Source organism: Coenobita brevimanus, chromosome 23 (genome assembly GCF_032717465.1).
Source record: "Coenobita brevimanus isolate Jiangsu-jjx chromosome 23, ASM3271746v2, whole genome shotgun sequence".
Lineage (NCBI taxonomy): Eukaryota > Metazoa > Arthropoda > Malacostraca > Decapoda > Coenobitidae > Coenobita > Coenobita brevimanus.
Window position 1 is genome coordinate 37,502,548 of NC_136976.1, and position 20,789 is coordinate 37,523,336.

The following is a 20,789-nucleotide window of genomic DNA, read 5'->3' on the forward strand; positions in this document are numbered from 1 at the left end:
GTAATAAAGGATAGGATGTCTGGATGGAGGGAAGTAACAAGTGGAGTCTCTCAAGGGTCGGTGTTGGCGCCAGTAATGTTCCTAATTTACGTAATTGATATGGTAGATGGAGTGAACAGTTATGCAAGTCTGTTTGCTGATGATGTAAAGATCTTGAGGAAGGTAGAGGTTGAGGAGGATTGTAAAATGCTGCAGGAGGATTTGGATATGATACATGATTGGAGCCGGACGTGGGAAATGAAATTTAATGTAAAGAAATGTAAAATATTGGAATTAGGTAAAAGTACCAGGAGGCCATCACTGAATTATTTGTTGGGTAATGAATTAATCACAAAAATGAGAGAAGAGAAAGATTTGGGAGTGCTGGTCCAAGATAGTTTGTCACCAGAAAAGCACATTAACAAGATAGTTGGAGAGATTTACAAACTCTTGACTAACATAAGAGTAGCATTTCATTATATGGATGAGGAGGTGATGAAAAAATTGATATTGGCTATGATCTGCCCCAGGTTAGAATATGCAGCGGTAGTGTGGTCCCCACACAAAAAGAAAGATATAAACAAGATTGAGAGAATACAAAGAACAGCAACCAAGATGGTCCTCAGTCTGGCAGACTTGTCATACAGAGAGAGGCTGGGAAAGCTGGATTTGCCTTCCTTAGAGGAAAGGAGAAAGAGGGGAGACATGATTGCAGTGTTCAGGACCATGGTGGGAGTAGATAAAATTGACAAAGAAGATCTGTTTGTATGGCATAAGAGAGCAACAAGAGGACACGGAATGAAATTGAAAAAGTCAAGCTGCTTGAAGGATATCAAGAAATATAGCTTTCCTTACAGAAGTATAGACTTATGGAATAGCCTGGACAAAGAGATCGTCCAGTCTAAAAACTTGAACGAGTTTAAAGCTAACTTTGACTTATTGAGAAACAGCGATGGAAACCCACGAGCATAGCACATTCCGTGTATATCACAATTAGGTATATTAGGTAAATACATAAATATTTGGAACGACTTGGACATAGAGATGGTGCAGGAGAAAAACATTCATGTGTGTAAAGGTAGACTTGATAAATGTGGATGTGGAGACAGGACAATACGAGCATTGCTCAATTCCTGTATACTGCAAATAGGTAAATACAAATAGGTAAATACACACAGACACACTCATGCAGGCAAAAACATTATTGCTCTGCCATGCTAAAGGCTGTGATAAAAATGCATAGGAAGTGGCTTCCCTCCAAGGCTGGAGGAGGGTCCTCCTTGCAGGACACAGGGCAGGGTGAGGAGGCTCTGTTCCCAGGTAGGAGTCGCATCTGTTTCTCTCCACCCACGGGAAGGGTCCTTCCCTGGATGCCAGACATGATACGTAAATTATTCTTTTCTAGCTCCCTACACATCACAAGCACAAGACATAATGTATGTAGAACCATTCAGTGCATTTCATGCAGTGAATGGATCTACAGCACATGCACTCTACTAACAAATTCTTGATAACACCACAGCACATGGGCGTGTGATAGGTATGACACATCCACTAACACTCCTGCTGTCACCCCAAACACATCTTCCCCCACCCCTCCACCAGCCTTCCCACACACACAGCCACAGACATCACAACTCAGTTTCCGGCACAAAGCATTACACCTACAACACAAACATACGCCAGACACACACTGCCTTGAATGGACAGAAACATATTACAGCTTATTCAAAAAAAAATAAAAATAAAAAAAATAAAAAAATAATACCAGCTTCGCAACCATGACACACATAACACTCCTACAAGAAACAAAATTGACACACACACAACAGGCCCCCCAAATTGGACACTGCCCAGAATAGAACTTAGGACCACAGAGAAGACTTCATTACATACAATTACCCATCAGTCCTCTACAAAGACACAATACAAACAACACAATCACTATTCCAGAAACACACAACATAAGAGATACAGTCACTCATTGTCAGATCTGATCATAAACAAGAAATCAGAATTTTTAATGTTTACATTCCATCGACACCTCCCATGCTGTACTAACGTAATACAACTCTCAGCTCCTCACCCTAACACAGATGCCTAACTCTGTCAGTGGTGGAGACTTTTACATTAAAGATACTGCTTGGTAGAAACACATTCAAAACAACTGCCATGGCCTCAACATTGCTTCACAGCTCGACAACATGTACACATGATAAAAAAAGCATCAGTGCACATTAGGACCGAAACAGTTTGACGCCACAGACGATGGACTCTAGAAATATGTGAGGATTTTTCCCCCTTATTGTCAAACATGCTTACATATGTATGTCATAGATAGGTTTCTTATGACAATTTATGGTTGATACTCTAATATCTATCTATCTATTGCCAGATGCCTCAATCCCGTTTGGAGTGGCCACAAACAAATCGCCTCCACGTCGTCCTTTCCCCCGCCATTTCACTGCCCTGCTCCCAACTCACACACCCCTCTCTCATATACCTCTCCACCCCATCCCTCCATCTCATCCTCGGCCTCCCCCCTCCCTCTTCCCCCCTCCACCTCACTCATATACACTCTCTTCGTCAGTTTTCACCCTCCATCCTCTCCACATGGCCAAACCATCTCAGTGTGTTCCTCATAACACTTCCAATCACATCCACATCCACACCACAACGCTCCTTTATATCCTCATTCGTCAGCCTGTCTCACCATGTGACTCCACAGGCTCCTCTTAAATAACTCATTTCCACTGCTCTCACTCTTGACTTGTGTCCTTCCAACAACGTCCAAGCTTCACTTCCATACGTTAGAGTTGGTATCACAATACTGTCATGTAGTATCTTTTTCACTTCCATGCTCACTTCCCTGTTTCTTATCACTGCTTTCAAAGAACCAGCAACCTTTCTTCCCTGCTGTACCCTTTCAAGCACTTCTCCTTCCAAACCTCCATCCTTACTCATCACACTACCCAAGTACTTAAACGTACTCACATTTTCCAATTCCTCACCATCCAACCTCGCTGTACATTCACTGACTTCACCTCTTTCAAAGACCATCACTTTACTCTTCCCTACATTCACCTTTAGATTCCATTTCTTGCACACTCTCCCAAACTCATCCACCAAGCCTTGCAGCTCCCCTTCGTCTTCACTCAATAACACAGTATCATCTGCAAACAACAGTACAGGGAGTTTCCAAACACTATCCTCTCTCACCAGGGCCACTCCAACATCCACTACCCTACCTTGTACCTCTTTTATTACCCCATCCATGAACAGATTGAACAACCATGGAAACATAACAAATCCCTGTTTCAACCCAACCTCCAAAGAGAAAAATTCACTTAGTTCACCATCCACACGCACTGCAGCCTTCGCACCATCATACATACTCTTCACAGCATTCAACAAATTTCCATCCACTCCATATATTCTTAATACTTTCCACAATCCTTGTCTATCCACCCTGTCATATGCTTTCTCCAAAACCATGAAAACCACATACAACTTCTTTCCCTTCTCTAGAAACTTTTCCACTAAAGATCTAAGAATGAATATCTGGTCTGCACAACCTCTTCCCTTCCTAAAGCCTCCCTGTTCTTCTCCAACTAATTCCTCTGTTCTTTCTCTAACTCTGTCAATAAAAATCCTACCATACAGTTTTCCTATTATACTAAGAAGACAAATGCCCCTATGATTACCACACACTTCTTTTTCCCCTTTTCCTTTGTACAAGGGAATAATTATACCTGACTTACAATCCTCCGGGACTCTACCTTCCTCCCAGGCCAATCTGCACATCTTCCACATCCATTCTACTATTATCTCTCCCCCATGCTTCAGCATTTCACCACACACTCCATCAATTCCTGGGGCTTTCCCCAATTTAACTTTCTTCATTGCTTCCACAACTTCTGTCCTACTGATTTCTTCCTGTCTTCTTACCTCCCTCCTTCTCCCAGCCATTCCCCAGCCAATTATACTTGCATTACTTCCATCCTGTATATTCAACAATTCCTTAAAGTGTTTTCTCCATCTGCTCACTTTTTCTCCCTTTTCCACTAGTAATCTACCATTTTTATCTTTCACCCCCCTGCTAACCTCACTTCCACCCTGTCTTACTCTCTTCACCTCTTTCCAGAACATTTTCTTACAGTCCCTCCACTTTACACTCAAATTCCTTCCAAATTCTTCATCCACTCTCTTCTTACTCTCTCTTACTAATCTTTTCACCTCTTTCTTTCTACATATAACTCTCTCTTCCGCCTCTCAGCTTCTTCCACGCCCCTATTTCTCATCCATTCATTGTATGCTTTCTTCTTTTGTGCCACAGCCTGTCTCACCTCTTCAGTCCACCACGCTGTTCCTTCCACCCCCCTCCGTCTTCTCTTCCTCCCACATACCACATCACATGCTGCACATATTTCTTCTGTAAATATCCTGCACGCACCTTCCACATCCCCCATCTGCTCCAATTCATATTTGCCCAATCATTCCTCCACTTCTCTCTTATACGCTGCCTTTTTCGCATTCTCTTGTAACCTTTCCACTCTCCTTGTAACTACTCCTTCCTCTCATCTTTCCCTTCTTCTATTTCTCCATCTTACTTGTATTCTAATTCTGGCCACCACCAAGTAGTGGTCAGAAAGTCCACTCCCCCCAACCTCTATAAACCCTTGCATCCAATACACATCTTCGCATCCTTTCATCCACACACACATAGTCAGTTATTGCCTTCCTTTCATTCAGTTCACCACCCACCCTTCTCATCACTCGCCATGTATACCTGTGGATCATTTTATGCCTGAAGAGGGTATTGGCTATCACCAACCCCCTCCCAGCACAAATGTCCACTAACGCACTGCCATTCTCATCTATCACAGGAGGCACACCCCACTCACCATCTATTCCATCCACCTTCACATTCCCTACTTTACCATTCATATCACCAATCAAAAACACTCTCCCATTCCTTTCAAACTTTTCCATGCACACTTCCACATTTGTCCAGAACTCTTCTCTCACTTTGCTAGCACGATCTTGCGTTGGCGCATACACACACACAATCGTCCACATTTGTATTCCAACTTTCAACTTTACCCACACAATCCTTGACCCAACTGATCCATACTGTCCTATGCTCTTCTTCCATCTTTTACTGAAAACTATACATACTTCTTCCTTTGCCCTCTTATTCTCACCTACTCCTGCACATATACCCCATCCATACTCCCATTCTCTCACACTTTCTCCTCACCATTTTGTTTCAGTCATTCCACATACATCCACTTTTGCACCCTCAAGCACCTGAACAATCTCTCTCTCATTCACCTCATCATTCGCCCCTCTTACATTCCATGTAGCCATTACCAAGTCCTTTGTCCGGTCCTGGGTCGTCATCGTTTGGTCAGTCCTTGTCCGAGGCTTCTTGTTTGTTTTTTAGTTAGTTGTTTTCCGGGGAGGGGCACTAACCCTCCGCCAACCCTTTTAGTTGCCTTTTACGACAAGCATGGATACTGGGGGAGCATTCTTGAAAAACCCCCCTACCCCCAGGGGAGGGTATATTCTGATGATAATCAATTAATTTTCCAAGTACTACACAAGCTATATTGATCATTTCAGATATCATTGTACCCCTCCTGCGCGATACTTTTTTATCATGTTTACATTCTCAGTGACATCTCACAACACACCTTTATCCCACATCCCGCAAACCGCACCCCCACCTCCTCAGACATCACATTCTGTTTGCCAACACTCGCACTTAAGATCACCAGGTGAATGGAACCTAAACTCCCTACAGATCATATCCATGCAGTCAGTACCACCTGGGAAATAGAGCCCAGATTTGCTATGTATCATCTCATCATCATCATCACTATAGAAACACAATCCAGACCAGAGCAGTCGCATCTCACATTCACAAACTACAAGAAAGCAGACTGGACTTAATTTGCTAAAGAAACATAACAATGCAACACAAACTACAAGAAAGCAGATTTGAAATAATTCACTGAAGAAACATAACAGCACTTCTGCATAGTAAGCAACACACCCATCTCCAGCATTAAGAGGCATTTTATAAAGTTCAGCATCATACTCAATGCAGACAAACACTGTATTCCAAGAGGCAACAGAAGACTTTACAGCCCAAACATTACACCGGAGATTACTCACCTCATAAGACACTGTGAAAGCTCTCCCAGACACAGAAGACACCATCACAAGGCTCCAAGAGGTTAACAAGGTGATCAACAACAATATTACAGTAGTACAAAGAAAATGGAAAACTGGAAGGCCTTTGTAACAACACTTACTTACTCCACAGGCTTGGCTTCAGAAAATGCTAAACAGTATCAGCAGATCACAAACATGTACATCAAATACCCATCATCTCCAACACCCAACACATTTCTTCCTACAAAGAACAAGCAAACATACCATAAACCACTACACAAACATAAGTCACTGACCACCAACATGCACTGAAACTGAAAAACAACTCTCTCAATGTAGGTGGTCCTTTCTACTTGATCACAGTGCAACCCCATTCACTCCAGAACAGACACATATTGTAATCAGGAAACACAAAGAACTCTACAAGCACAGGGCTGAATGGCATCAGCAGCCTACACCTGAAATGTTTAGGACCACAGTGTATCCAGGCCCTTACAAACATCAGCAGCTACTCATTGCACACTGTAGCATTCTCAATATTAGGAAGCATGAAACAATCATCTGTCTCTCTATGTATGAATAGCCATACACCACAATTCTGTAAGGGGTGGCCATTTGTCTTTGAGTTAGTTGCGTTACGGGGAGGGGCACTAACCCTCTGCCAATCCACTTGTTGACACATAGGGAATGTGTATGGATTGGTTATATGGGTACCACCCAGCATTGTAAGTGGTTTCCTGGCTTATAGGAAACCATTTGACTTGTGACTCAGTGCAAAACCACCTGAAAAGGAAAGAAGAATAGTAAATCACTCTGCTTAAGCCAAATAAGGGCCAGCACTCCCTTCTTTATACAGACCCATAACACTGTTTAGCACACCAGCTAAAATAATTGAATACCTCATTCTCAACAAAGTCACTCCCCATATCTCCTTTGCTCCTTCACAGCATGGATTCAGAGCACTACATTGTACAATCTCACACAACAAGCATCAGATAGCGTGAACTCTGCGACACCTGTGCAATGCATAATTCTCACAGCAATAGTAAATGTTCAGTGATCCATCAGCACATCATCTTGTAGGCTTTAGTGTCTGTCACAGCAGATGGGGCTGAATTCTCAGATTCCATAGAAAACCCTCAATTAGAAATCCATGCCATTTGCCAGGAGCCCTGCCACTAAAGCAATTCAATGCTGAGTCTCACCACCAAAACACTGCCATAAGTCTCATCACCAAAACACTGCTTTTGATGTTGCCAAACTTCTGTCAGTTTCTTTCTAATTTGTTACAGTCAGCCCCTGCTATTCACGGGTTCACATATTCGCGGTTTTGGGGAGGAAATCTATCTATCTATCTATCTATAGCCCGATGCCCTGATCCCGCAGAGGGTGGCTGCTGACAAAATGCCTCCAAGTCGCTCTGTCACCCACCATTTGACTGCCCTCCCCCCAACTCACTCCCTCCTCCCTCATATATCTCTCAACTCCATCCCTCCACCTCATCGTCAGTCTCCCCCTCCCTCTCCCTCCCTTCCCCTCACCTACATACACCCTCTTAGTCAGTCTTTCATTCTCCATTCTCTCCACATGTCCAAACCACCTCAGTGTATTTCTCCTAATTTTCTCAGTCACATCCACATCCATCCCACAATGTTTTTTAACTTCTTCATTCGTCAACCTGTCCCTCCATGTCACTCCACATGCTCCTCTCAGGTAACTCATTTCCACTGCTCTCACTCTTGACTTGTTCCCCTCTAGCAAGGTCCACGCCTCGCTTCCATGTGTCAGGATAGGGATCACAATACTATCATGCAGTGACTTCTTAACTTCCATATTCACCTCCCCATTTCTCATCACCGCTTTCAGTGAACCAACAACCTTCCTTCCCTGCTGTACCCTTTCAAGCACTTCATCCCCAAAATTTCCACCCTTACTCATCACACTACCCAAGTACTTGAATACACTCACATTCTCTCATGATTTAGGAAATTCACAGGAAGATATTTCCTGCTTTTCCCACGGCATCAGCTGTTGCCAGTGGTTCATAAGTGTTTTTTTTTTTTTTTTGGGGGGGGCCAAAATTAAAAATCACTTATTAAAATTGTTTTGTTTTAATCATGCAACCCTTTGACTTAACAGGTAGAAAAAGATTTAAAGGGATACCTTATGGATCTTCCAGAAGCCTTCTTTGTATAATACTTCCAAGTTACCTCATTATAACCTAAAGTATTTTCTTTCATTGTTTCTCACATTTCAAGCTCATCCCTTAAGTTTACTTTGAGTTATATGGTATCCCATAATATCCACTGAGTTTTAGATGCCATGTAATAAACATCTGTAGAATAAGGAAAGAAAGGTTCTTTTTTTTTTTAATAACTTATGACATTTTTAGTTGTAAGAGGAGATTGATGTGCTTGATTGTCATCAAGGTATTTTTTTCTTGCATAATAAATTTTTTTGACTAAGAAGATTATTTTCATTATTGCAGGACATGGATCTGTTGATGCATGAGCTTCGCAATGCCCGTTTCTTTGATGTGTTTGAGTACAATGGTGTGGAGCAGCAGTGGGGATGTTTCCTCTGTAACCATCCTGACCGGGCACGTGGCTTTGTAGATGTATGTATATTTGGAGAGCACAGTTTTTAGTGTTTACAGGTTGGTTAGGTAGGCCTCAAATATATCCTTGTCACTTCTTTGCTCTTTTTTAATCAGTGCTGTCTCCTGTAGGAGGCACCCCACGAAAAGGTTTTAAGCCACACATGACACCACCCAAACATAAGAAATGGTTAAGAGAGGAATCATTCCAGAATCAAGGAGCTGAAGAACTGGTGCATTGCTTTTTGTTTCAGGTGGTATTGCTTTATGAGGCATGGTGATCTTCCTCACAGGTTGTCAGTGTCTCAACTACTCTTTGAAAATGAGTGTCACATGAAACCAACCTCTCACCAGCATGTATGGGGGTGCATGGGAGTCTGTGGCAACCCACACATGCTGATTTGTGTCGGCATCATGCACATAGCCACCACTGTCATCTCTGATTATTTTGATTCATGCTTTTCCCCCATCCCACTTTCTTGTTGGACTGTTCATCCTTGTTATTAGTAGTAATAGTAGTAGTAGTTCCCTAGGCAGTCTGGCTGAACAGCCTTGAGTCCCTAAGGAAGGCCACAGCCAAGCCCGGGCTTTCCCACAGAGCTCTCAAGGAGTGTATGTTGTGTTGTTGGTGCAAGCGATTGTATGCAGTGCAGTCTTCCATAATGTGTTTAATAGTATGGGGTGCTGTGTTGCATCCTGGACAGACATCAGTGACAGAGTCATCCATCCTCTTCTGATAACTCAAGAGGGCTGGATGATGCCCACATCTCATCCTGGCCAGGTGGACCCTGTCTTCATGAGGAAGGTAGGATTCAGAAGGGCATATATCAGGAGGCCTTGCTTGCAGCTGTGTGTGTTGTCTTTAAGTGACTGAATTTAGCGGCAAGTGATCTGAACATGGATATGCTTCTGGAAGCTGGTTTGAGGCGGGCTAGGGGGGAGAGATGACAGTATTTGTGTAGGGTATCGTGTGCTGGGTGTTTTTTTTATATTCCTTGGTGTGTGTGGATGTGCAGCCATGTAGTGTAGTAGATGGTATAGGTTTGTGAAGGCTGTGGCAAGAATTTGTGTGCCTCTCATGTCAAGATGATTCTTCACTTTGAGGACTTTGGTTTCTTGGTGTAAGTGGTCTGTGGATGTAGTAGCTGTGCATCCTCGGATTATTCTTAGGGCCTTGTTCTGTATGGTCTGTGGAGTGTTATTACTGTTATAGTGTGTCATAGTGAGGTTAGAAGCCCAGGCAGGGCTTGCATAAGTCATCACTGATTGTATATATTGTTTGTATACTGTGGTGGTGTCCAAATGTTGCATGGGCAATTTTTTTTTTTTTTTTTTTCTTTATGCTAGGAAGAAGGAACCAAAGGTCATGAGCCCGCAACACTGTTCCTTCCAAGAGAAAAACAAAATACAAGAGAGAGCCAAATTCAAGATACGATCATTTCGAGATGCCTGGACGCACTGTGTTTGAAAGACTGGAAATCATAGCTAGCAGGAAATACAGACAGAGTGAGACAGTTCCAGAGTTGACCTGTTGCATAAATGAAGGACTGAGAGTAACAATTCACTCTAGCATTAGAGAGTTGGACAGAAAAGGAATGAAAGTTTGCTGCTAGATGGGTGTTATGCGCCCGTCGTAGAGGTGGAGGGATGCATGCAGACAGTTCAGAGGAACAGTGACCATTAAAGTAGTGATAGAAAAGAGATAAAGATGCAACAGTGCAGCGAAGAGACAGAAGTTGAAGGGAGCCAGTAAGAGGAGGGGAGTTAATAAGATGAAAAGCCTTTGACTCCATCCTATTGAGAAGAGCTGTATGTGGGGAACCTCCCCACACATGAGAGTTGTATTTGCACGGGGGGGATAAAACCCGTGTATAAAGTCAACAACTGTGCAGGGGTAAAGAAGAAACGGAGTCGGCTTAGCACACCCAATCTCTTGGAAGCAGATTTTACAAGAGATGTAATATGATCTTTCCAAGACAAGTATCGAGTGAGTAAAACCCCAAGCATGTTCAAGGATGATGCAGGATTAAGCTGAATATTATTAAACATTGGTGGGTACTCCCGTGGAAGATTTTGGCGGGTTGATAGGTGTAAGAACTGAGTCTTTGATGCATTAAAAACAACAAGATCATTTTTACCCCAGTCAGAAATACGAGCCAAGTCAGACATTAGGTGTGCCATAGCCTCATCCCTTGTGTGTTGAAGTAACTGCTGAGATGGACGTTGCGGGAACCAAATGGAAAAGTGAAGGTTGGAGTCATCAGCGTATGAGTGGATAAGGTTAGATGTACAGCTTAGAAGGTCATTAATGAATAAGAGGAAGAGAGTTGGTGATAGGACAGATCCCTGAGGAACACCACAGTTCATAAATTTAGGAGAAGAACGATGGCCATCTATAACAGCGACTGTAGAATGACCAGAAAGGAAGTTGGAGATGAAGGTGCAGATAGAAGGATAGAAACTGTAAGAGGGCAGTTTAGAAATTAAAGATTCAGGGCGTTGAGTCCTGGTGTTAATTTGTTTTTAATGTTTGTGATGTGTTGTTAAAATGACATTGTTATATTGCATGTTACACCAAGGATTTTGGGTGTGTTTGTGTGTGATAGGGGAGTGTTGTTTATGGTGAGGTGTGGAATGTGACAATGTTCTGCTGTCCAGTTTGTGAGAAGGGTCACTGTAGATTTGGCTGGGGCTATTGTGAGTCTGTATGGGATGAACCATTTGTTTAATGTAGTAAGGTAAGGTTGGTGGATGTGTGCAGCTGTGTTTGCGTTTTGGTGTCTACAGGTAAGTTTAGGGTTATGGCTCAGTATTGTGATACTGTGCATGCAGAACTGCCATCAGGAAAAAGACCTGCTTATCCCTGCATGGTCTGTGGTCTCTAAACATAAATGTAAATGTGTGTGCAAGATATTCACAGAAGAAATCTGTGCAGCTTGTGAGGTGGTGTGTGGGGTGAAGAGATGATGAAAGGGGGTGCAGAGAACAGCATGGTGGAATGAACATGTGAGAGAGGCTGTGGCATAAAAGAAGAAAGCATATAGTGAGTGGATGAGAAACAGGGGTGTGGAAGAATTTGAGAGACAGAAGAGAGTTACAGGTTTATGTAGAGAGGAAGAGAGATGTGAAAAGATTAGTAAGAGAGAGTAAGAAGAGAGTGGATGAGGAATTTGGAAGGAATTTGAGTGTAAAGTGGAGGGAATGTAAGAAAATTACTAGTGGAGAAGGGAGAAGTGAACAGATGGAGAGAACACATTAAGGAATTTGTTGAACATGGAGAATGAAAGTAATGCGAGTGTAAGTGGCTGGGGAATGGCTGGGAGAAGGAGGGAGGTGAGAAGAGAGGAAGAAATCAGTAGGATGGAAGTTGTGGAAGCAATGAAGAAAGTTAATATGGGGAAAGCCCCAGGAATTGATGGAGTGTGTGGTGAAATGCTGAAACATGGAGGAGAGATGGTACTGTAGTAGAATGGATGTGGAAGATGTGCAGATTGGCTTGGGAGGAAGGTAGAGTCCCGGAGGACTGGAAGTCAGGTATAATTAGTCCCCTGTACAAAGGAAAAGGGGAAAAAGAAGTATGTGGTAATCATAGGAGCATTTGTCTTAGTGTAATAGGAAAAGTATATGGTAGGATACTTATTGACAGAGTTGGGGAAACAACAGAGGAATTAGTTGGAGAAGATCAGGGAGGATTTTGGTAGCGAAATGGTTGTGTACATCAGATATTCATTCTTAGATCTTTAGTGGAAAAGTTTCCAGATAAGGCAAAGAAGTTGTATTCATCCTTCATGGATTTGGAGAAAGTATATGACAGGGTGGATAGACAAGGATTGTGGAAAGTATTAAGATTATATGTAGTAGATAGGGAGTTGTTGAATGCCGTGAAGAGTATGTATGAGGTTGTTAAGGCTGCAGTGCATGTGGATAGTGAACTTAGTGAATTTTTCAATTTGAAGGTTGGATTGAAACAGGGATGTCATGTCTCCATGGTTATTCAATCTGTATATGGATGGGGTTATAAAAGAGATACAAGGTAGGGCAGTGGATGTTGGAGCGGCCCTAATGAGAGAGGGCAGTGTTTGGAAACTCCATGTACTTTTGTTTGCAGATGATACTGTGTTGTTAAGCAAAGACTAGGGGGAGCTGCAAGGCTTGGTGGATGAGTTTGGAAGAGTATGTAAGACACAGAATCTAAAGATGAATGTAGGGAAGAGTAAAGTTATGGTCTTTGAGAGAAATGAAATCAGTGAATGTACAGTGAGGTTGGATGAGGAGGAAATGGAAAATGTAATTGCGTTTAAGTACTTCGGTGGTGTAATGAGTAAGGATGGAAGTTTAGAGGGTGAAGTGCTTGAAAGGGTACAACAAGGAAGAAACATTGCGGGTTCCTTGAAAGCAGTGATGAGAAACAGGGAAGTGAGCATGGAAGTGAAAAAGTTACTACATGACAGTATTGTGATACCAACTCTAACATATGGAAGTGAAGCTTGGGTCCTACTGGAGGGACAGAAGTCAAGAGTGACAACAGTGGAAGTGAGTCATTTGAGAGGAGCATGTGGAGTCACATGGAGATACAGACCGACAAATGAGGAAGTGAAGGAGCGTTGCGGTGTGGATGTGGATATGATAGGAAGCGTTTGGAGAAGCACCTTGAGGTGGTTTGGCCATGTGGAGAGGATGGAGAGTGAGAGACTGATGAGGAGAGTGTATGTGAGTGAGGTGGAGGGGGGGGAGAGGGAGGGAGAGGCCAAGGATGAGATGAAGGGATGGAGTGGAGAGGTATATGAGAGAGGGGGGGTGAGCTGGAAGCAGGGCAATGAAATGGTGAGGGACAGGACGATAATGGAGGCTATTTGTTTGTGGCCACCCCTTATGGGATTAATGCATCTGGTAATAGATATAAATATATATAAATACTATAATACTATACATATATATATATATATATATATATATATATATATATATATATATATATATGTATATATATATATATATATATACAATAGAGAGACAGAGAGAGAAACTACAATGACAGAGAGGGAGGGAGGGAGTATGTCTGCAAATTATAATAGAGCAAGTGATGTATTCTTTTTGTGTATTTCCTCTTTTACTTAATTTTCTGTTATTGTTTTCTTTTATTACCTTTGGACATGGCTTAAAAATGAATAAGAGAGAGGGATAGAAGTAACAGGAGGAGAGAGAGAGAGAGAGAGTGCAAAACAGCAGTAACCGGTAACCCTTGTGTACTTTGTCTTTTACTGAATTTCTCTTATTGTTTTCTTTTATAATGTTTGAATTTTTCAAAAATGGGTGAGAGAAGGATAGAAGTAACAGAAGCAGGAGGGGAAGAGAGAGAGAGAGACAGAAGCAGGAGGGGAAGAGAGAGAGAGAGAGAGAGCAAACGGACACCATGTAGATGGGTACATTGACACCCGTGTCATACGGTCAGATGGGTCTGAAAATGCCCCTAAATTTTCCCAGAGTCCCCTGCCTGACCTCTTGGAAATTATTATCTTCCATCTGACAAAATCAGAGGAGTGTGTTGTTATCACTGGGATCAATAGGTGCCCGTCCGTTGAGTTGGTTGGCAAGGTGGCTGACTGGGCGTAGAGATTTCATTTTTGGGCCAGAACTCAGAAAGTATTCACTATAGAGTCACGAAATTTCACATAGTTATATGTTATATAGTGAACTGATGCCTTTTGATAGGCAGAATGCTGTATCTTAAGTAGTTTTTGAAAATAGTGAAAAAGTATAAATCATTAATTCATCATCCGATCTTATGTTGCTCCATGAAGAGCATAGGAGCCCGGGGCTAGGCAGGTTGGTCCTAACACTTAAGATGAGAGTGACCAGCCTCACACATCCCTGAGTGGCATGACGTGAGCAATAAACCCCAACCATCCCTTGGATACAAACCCACACAGGCTCAATCCTATTGGAGCACCTTAATTACACACTTAACTACCAGGTGCCATGATCTGGTTGTGTGGTTACCACCCAGCATAGTAAATGGTTTCTTGGAGTACAGGAAACCATTTGGCTTGTCACTCCATGTACAGTAGAGTCACCTATAAGCAGAAGGAAGAGGAAAGAATGAAGGAAAGAAAAACAGAAGAGGATGCAAGCAAGGGAGGAAAGGGCAGACACAGGAAGCAGCACTACATCATTGAGTGGATGGTGAGTGCCCCCTCCTGCCAAAAAAAAAAAAAATCCAGAGATTTCAATGTGACTTGCACAGGGAATTTGAAGCTCCTAGGTTATGTGTCCTCAAGACTTTCTCCTTACACCCACCTTTAAAAGAAAAGATTTGGGTTCGGGGGAGGGCCGTTATGTGTTTGGTTGGGTGTGCAGAGAGATGGGGGGGTATGTGGTTGGTCAGATGGAGGATTGGAACAGCGTAGCGTTGCCCATGTTTTACTGTCATCTTAGCATACCAGATGTTAATTTTAATATGCATATAGCCTCTAGAAACATCACTGAGCAGAAGAAAGTGTTATTTAGGATGTATAAACTGCTGCACAGGGTACTCACCATGAAGAGTGATGGAGTGTTGTTTAGGTGACTAGTTGGGGGGGGGAGTATCTGCGGCTGAGGAGCTAAAGAAGGCAACTTAAGTGCCTCTAACCCCTCTAGGGCTGAGGCTAGGCCTCACAGCCCTCAAACTTCCTCTCATCATTGCTGTCAGGTTCTGGGTCTGGCACTATGAAGGTGCTAGGCTGTGGAGCTTGTGATGGCAGAGGTGGCACCGGGGCTGGAGCAGTGTAGTTGGTGATGAGACTCTGAGATGACTCATTAAGCCGTGGATTGCGCAGTTACCTTTTTTTAATCCCACCACATGGTGTGCAATTTTTTTTTTTTTTTTTTTTTTGGGGGGGGTTATAAACTTGAAGATAAACATCCAGGGAATCATCCGATGAAAAAAAAAAAAAAAAAAATCTCTTTGTGTTTGCGTCGTGCCATGCGTAAGTTTGCATAGGGGAGTACAGTAAAACCTTGGTATAACGGACTTCAACAGACCGGAATTCGCTTTTATTGGACATGAGGAGCTACCAGACTAAATTCCTATATATCAGAAAATGTCCGATAAAGCCAGAAGCAGTCCGGACCGCCTGACCACTTCACGTATGTTTACCATAATAAGGTAAATAAAAGACATGTTAATCAGTGTAGAGTACAGTGTTATTATATGAGGTGCTTCCAGCCAGAGAGGTGACCGTGCATTTTGCTTATTTTCAGTAATTGGTTGTTAAACTTTGACATGGCTAATTATACAGGGGTAAAATTATACTTATATGCATTTTATTGTTTAGCGTGAAAGTGCTAGCCAAGACAATTAAAATGGTGGTAAACATGACATGTTTAAAGTATATTACAGTTTGGTAATTAGATGTCAAAGCAAATAAGCAAAATGCACGGTCACCCATCTGGCTCGAAGCGCCTCGTATATATTATACCATTTGATTAATGTAGTGAAGTTATAACACAGTACAGTACCGCAGTGGTAGTCAAAACAGTTTAAAAACCATTCATGCATTCTGGACTAATGTCTGATATATCGGAAAAAGTCCGGGATAGCAGGGGGAAGTCCGGATTTCGCTTTTATCGGAATTTCGCATTTTTCGAAATGGCTTGGGCCCTAATTAGTCTGTTATATTGATGTCTTATTGTAGTTAAAAAATGAAAACAAAAAATTTAGTTTTTATTTATTATAAACCTGATCATCCTGGGCATCATCTTTTCTTTCTTTTTTTTTTTTCAGGAAGATACTCCTGTGATTGAGGGACAACTGAAAGAGAAAAAAAGTAAATGGAAAATATTTCGCAAGTGGCGCACAAGATACTTTACCTTATCAGGTGCTCATCTTTCTTACAGAGGAGCTGGAACGGTAATATTTTTATTATTTTTTTCGTTTGAGGAGTTTTGATAAGTAAATAATATCAAAAATATTTTGTGTCTCCATTCAATTACAGTACTGTACTATTTTGCAAAACATTGTTTCTTGAATCACTGATGATAGCGTTATGGACATCTCTTTCATAGCAGTATGGTTGTGTTTCCCCAAACTGTACCTTCAGAGAAATTATTGTAAAGTGAACATGCAACATAGATTGAAACATTGTTTCTTGAATCCCAGATTATAGCACTAAGCAGTAGACATCCCCAGCTTAGCACTATGATTATGTTTCTGCAAACTGTACCTTTAAGCAAAGAATTGTTAAGTAAACATGTTATAATATACATTTGGTTGAATGAAAGTACACTGCAGGAGTGTCTGAAGTTGGCCTTGTAAAGGAATCTTACTTAACCCAACTCCAAAACCAGCTTACTATAAATAATGTGGATAATCATCTAAGCACTCCATACTGTTAGTGTAAAAGACACTTCAGGTTATGTGACGTTAAAAACCTCCCGGGCTAAGTTGCAGATAATGGGCTCGGGTGTTTAGGTAAACAGCACAGGGGTGAAAAATGGGGATCTGTGCATGGTGGCCATGACAGGAACAGCTGTGACTTGAGATATACAGCTTATAAATGAAGCATATTTTGGTTCATTGAGGTATTGTTAAACCAAAATTTAAGACATTGTTGACTGAAGAAGAGTGTTGGAAAATTAAGATTATGGAAGCAAATTATCATTAACCAAAATCTTGCCGATTGAGTGATGCCTGTGTATTTGTTAGTCTTGATCATACACCAATGCATGACTGTGAGTGATTTTAACTGATCTTCATTAGTAGGAAAGAAGAGAGCTATACTTTGTTTTTGTTGTGTTGGAAAAAACCTTTGACAGAGTTCCCAGGGAGGTGGTGAAGTGGGTAGTGAGAAACTTTGGATTGAGGAGTGGCTGGTTAGAGCAGTTATAGCAGTGAGTGAGGGTGCTCGCACCCACATGTGAATGAATGGAGGTTTGAGGTATGAGTTGTCTGTGAATGTTGGTGTCCATCAGGGGTCAGTTTGAAGCATCTTACTGTTTATTATAGTGCTTAAAGGTCTCTTATATGAGTTCAGGACTGGACTTCCATGGGGTGTATTGTATGCTGAGGACTTGGCACTGGTCATGGAAAATAGGAAGGTAGCAGAGAAAAGATTTAGAAAGTGGAATTGTAGAATGAGGTTCAAGGGCTTGATAGTAAATGTGGATAAAATAACAGTGCTGATATCAAGGGCTTGTGGCAGTACTTTCAAATCAGAGGGAGTGTGTTTATACGTAGTTTGCCACAAGGATGTGGAAGTAGCTCTGTCTTGTGCAGTGTTTGTGATAATTGGGTGCCTAAGAGTCAGTCTATCTATTGCCAGATGCCTTAATCCCATAAGGGGTGGCCACAAACAAATCACCTCCATGTCACCCTGTCCCCCACCATTTCACTACCCTGCTTCCAGCTCACACACCCCTCGCTCTTATACCTCTCCAGTCCATCCCTCCATCTCATCCTTGGCCCCCCCTCCCTCTCCTCTCCTCAACCTCACTCACATACACTTTCCTCATCAGTCTCTCACTCTCCATCCTCTCCACATGGCCAAACCACCTCAGTGTGTTTCTCCTAACACATCCTATCACATCCACACTGCAATGCTCCTCCACGTCCTCATTTGTCAGTCAGTCTTTCTATGTGGCTCCACATGCTTCTCTCAGATAACTCGTTTCCACTGCTCTCTGCCCTTGTCCCACCAACAAGGTCCAAGCTTCACTTCCCTACATTAGAGATGGTATCACAACAATATCATGTAGTGACTTTTTTTTTCGATTCTCACTTCCCTGTTCTTATCTTTACTTTCAGAGAAACAGCCACTTTTCTACCTTGTTGTACCCTTTGAAGCACATCATCCCCCAAACTTCCATCCTTGCTCATCACACTACCCAAGTACTTAAATGCATACATTTTTCATTTCTTCATCATCCAGCCTCACTGTACATTTAGTGACTTCATTTCTCTTGAAGACCATAACTTTACTCTTCCCGTCATTCACTTTTAGATTCCATTTCTTACACACACTTTCAAACTCATTCACCAAGCCTTGCAGTTCCCCTTCATCTTTACTTAGGCCACTTTCACACGAGGCCACCGGTGGCTGCCACTGGTGGCCCAGTGTGAAGGAGCCAGCAACTAATGTCCTCCACTGAACTCACGCCACTCCTTGGCACGGTTCTCAGTTGAAAGAATGGCATCACAGGAAGAGCTCCTTCTCCTTGCCTTGCTGGCAGCAACTGGTGGCGCCGTATGAAAGCTCTGATTCGAAACAATGCTTTACAGCGAGTGGCAGCAACTGCCAGTGACGGACACTCGTTGCGCAAGCAGCCATCGCCAGAAGCTGGTTGCCGGCCAGGCAACCGCAGTGGTCTCGTATGAAAGGCTCCATTGAAAACTATGGGAGGCAACTAATTGTGGCCACCAGTGGCCTCGTGTGAAAGCAGCCTTAACCCATCCCGTCGGGGTGACGTATACAGTACTCGTCAGAAGTATTCAGCGTTGTCCGCCGGGCGCGCAATACTTATGGCCCAAAAAGAATCACCCATTTTTTGGGGTAAGAATTGAGCCACAAGTTTGAGCTCCGAGCATGACGTCACGGTAGCCTGAGGCCTTCCGACACGCTGGTTGGTTCCTGTCTCAGTCGCCCACGGGCTGCCTGAGAGAGAGGAACTCCGCCGAGTGTCCCTCTCAAATTGCGCCATTTTTTACCGAGTGTCCCGCAGTGTTTTGGCCTTTAAAACTTTGTTATGGCACCTACCCGTGAACTGTCGAGTGAAATCATATCCCAGATCATTGCTCTAAAGGAGGCAGGCCACCAGACAAAGGAAATTAGTGAATTGGTTGGTGTGGCACGATCGACAGTGCGTCGTTGGTGTGCGCGGTTTCGGGAGGAAAACAGTGGTGAAGTTCCCACAAAGAAACCGAGGTCTGGTAGGCCTAGGAAAACTTCCCCAAGGTCTGTTAATGTTTTAAAACGTGCAGTGGAGTTTAATCCTCATGTGAGTGCAAGGAAAATTAAGGAGAGCAACCCAGAAGTGTTTGGTGAGGTGTCAGTGAGAACAGTGTCTCGTAGGGTGCATGAGCTTGGTTACACAAGTCACAGGCCTGTGAAAAAGCCTCTTCTCTCTAGCAGCCAGAGAATTCGTAGGCTTGCCTTTGCTAATAAATATCTAAACTGGGGTGAGGAGCAATGGTTGTCAGTGTTGTGGTCTGATGAGGCAACGTTTAGTGTTACCTGTAATAGAGGAGCACGAAAAGGTAGTGACCCACTTGACCCACGGTATGTAGAAAGCACAGTTAAACATCCTGATTCACTCATGGTATGGGGTTGTTTCTCAGGGAAGGGTTTGGGGAAGCTTGTTGTACTTCCCAAGAACCTCAGAGTGAATCAGGATGTTTACCTGGAGCTTCTGTGTGATCATTTACCAGACTCCTTCGAGCTAACAGGTGCACGAGTGTTTCAGCAGGATGGTGCACCTGCTCACAAGGCAAAATCGGTCACCAATTGGCTTCATGACTGCGAGGTATCATTCATGACAGACTGGCCAGGAAATAGCCCAGACCTCAACCCGATTGAAAACCTCTGGTACCTCGTAAAGAAGAGTCTCCAAGGGAAGGATGTGAGCTCTCTGCCTAAGCTGGAAGCCGCCATTCGTGACTCCTGGGACAAAATACCGCTCCAGCACCTCAGGAGCCTCGCCCTTTCACTTCCAAGACGTCTCAGGTCCGTGAAGAAATGTAAAGGCTACCCTACAAAGCACTAAAGGTAAATAAAATGCATTATTTATATGTTTTTTCAATGTTGAAAGGTTTGTTTCTCAGGAGGGACGCAGGGCGCTCCATACTTCTGACGAGCACTGTACATGTCCTCCTGGGGCCGTCCGAGGGTCATGTATACATGATCTAGTAATTCTCATCATTGTTTGAATATTCAGCTGATTATTTTCACCACCCGCATCCGCTGGCAACCCCGCACACACATCCCAGTCACGCTCCAGTTGCCCGTGTACCTCCACAATGGAAGGCCTACGCATAAAGATATTCTTGTGTCCTGACCTC

At 42.9% G+C, this 20,789-nt stretch overlaps 1 protein-coding gene across 1 annotated transcript in view; it reads left to right on the forward strand.

Moving 5' to 3' along the window:
- Positions 1-20,789, forward strand: part of melt (ventricular zone expressed PH domain-containing protein melted) — a 671,576-nt gene that overhangs the window by 593,584 nt on the left and 57,203 nt on the right. The window contains exons 19-20 of the mRNA XM_080267230.1: positions 8,648-8,776; positions 16,521-16,646. Of these exons, the coding sequence (XP_080123356.1) occupies positions 8,648-8,776; positions 16,521-16,646 (255 nt within the window). The remainder of the gene's footprint in view (positions 1-8,647; positions 8,777-16,520; positions 16,647-20,789) is intronic.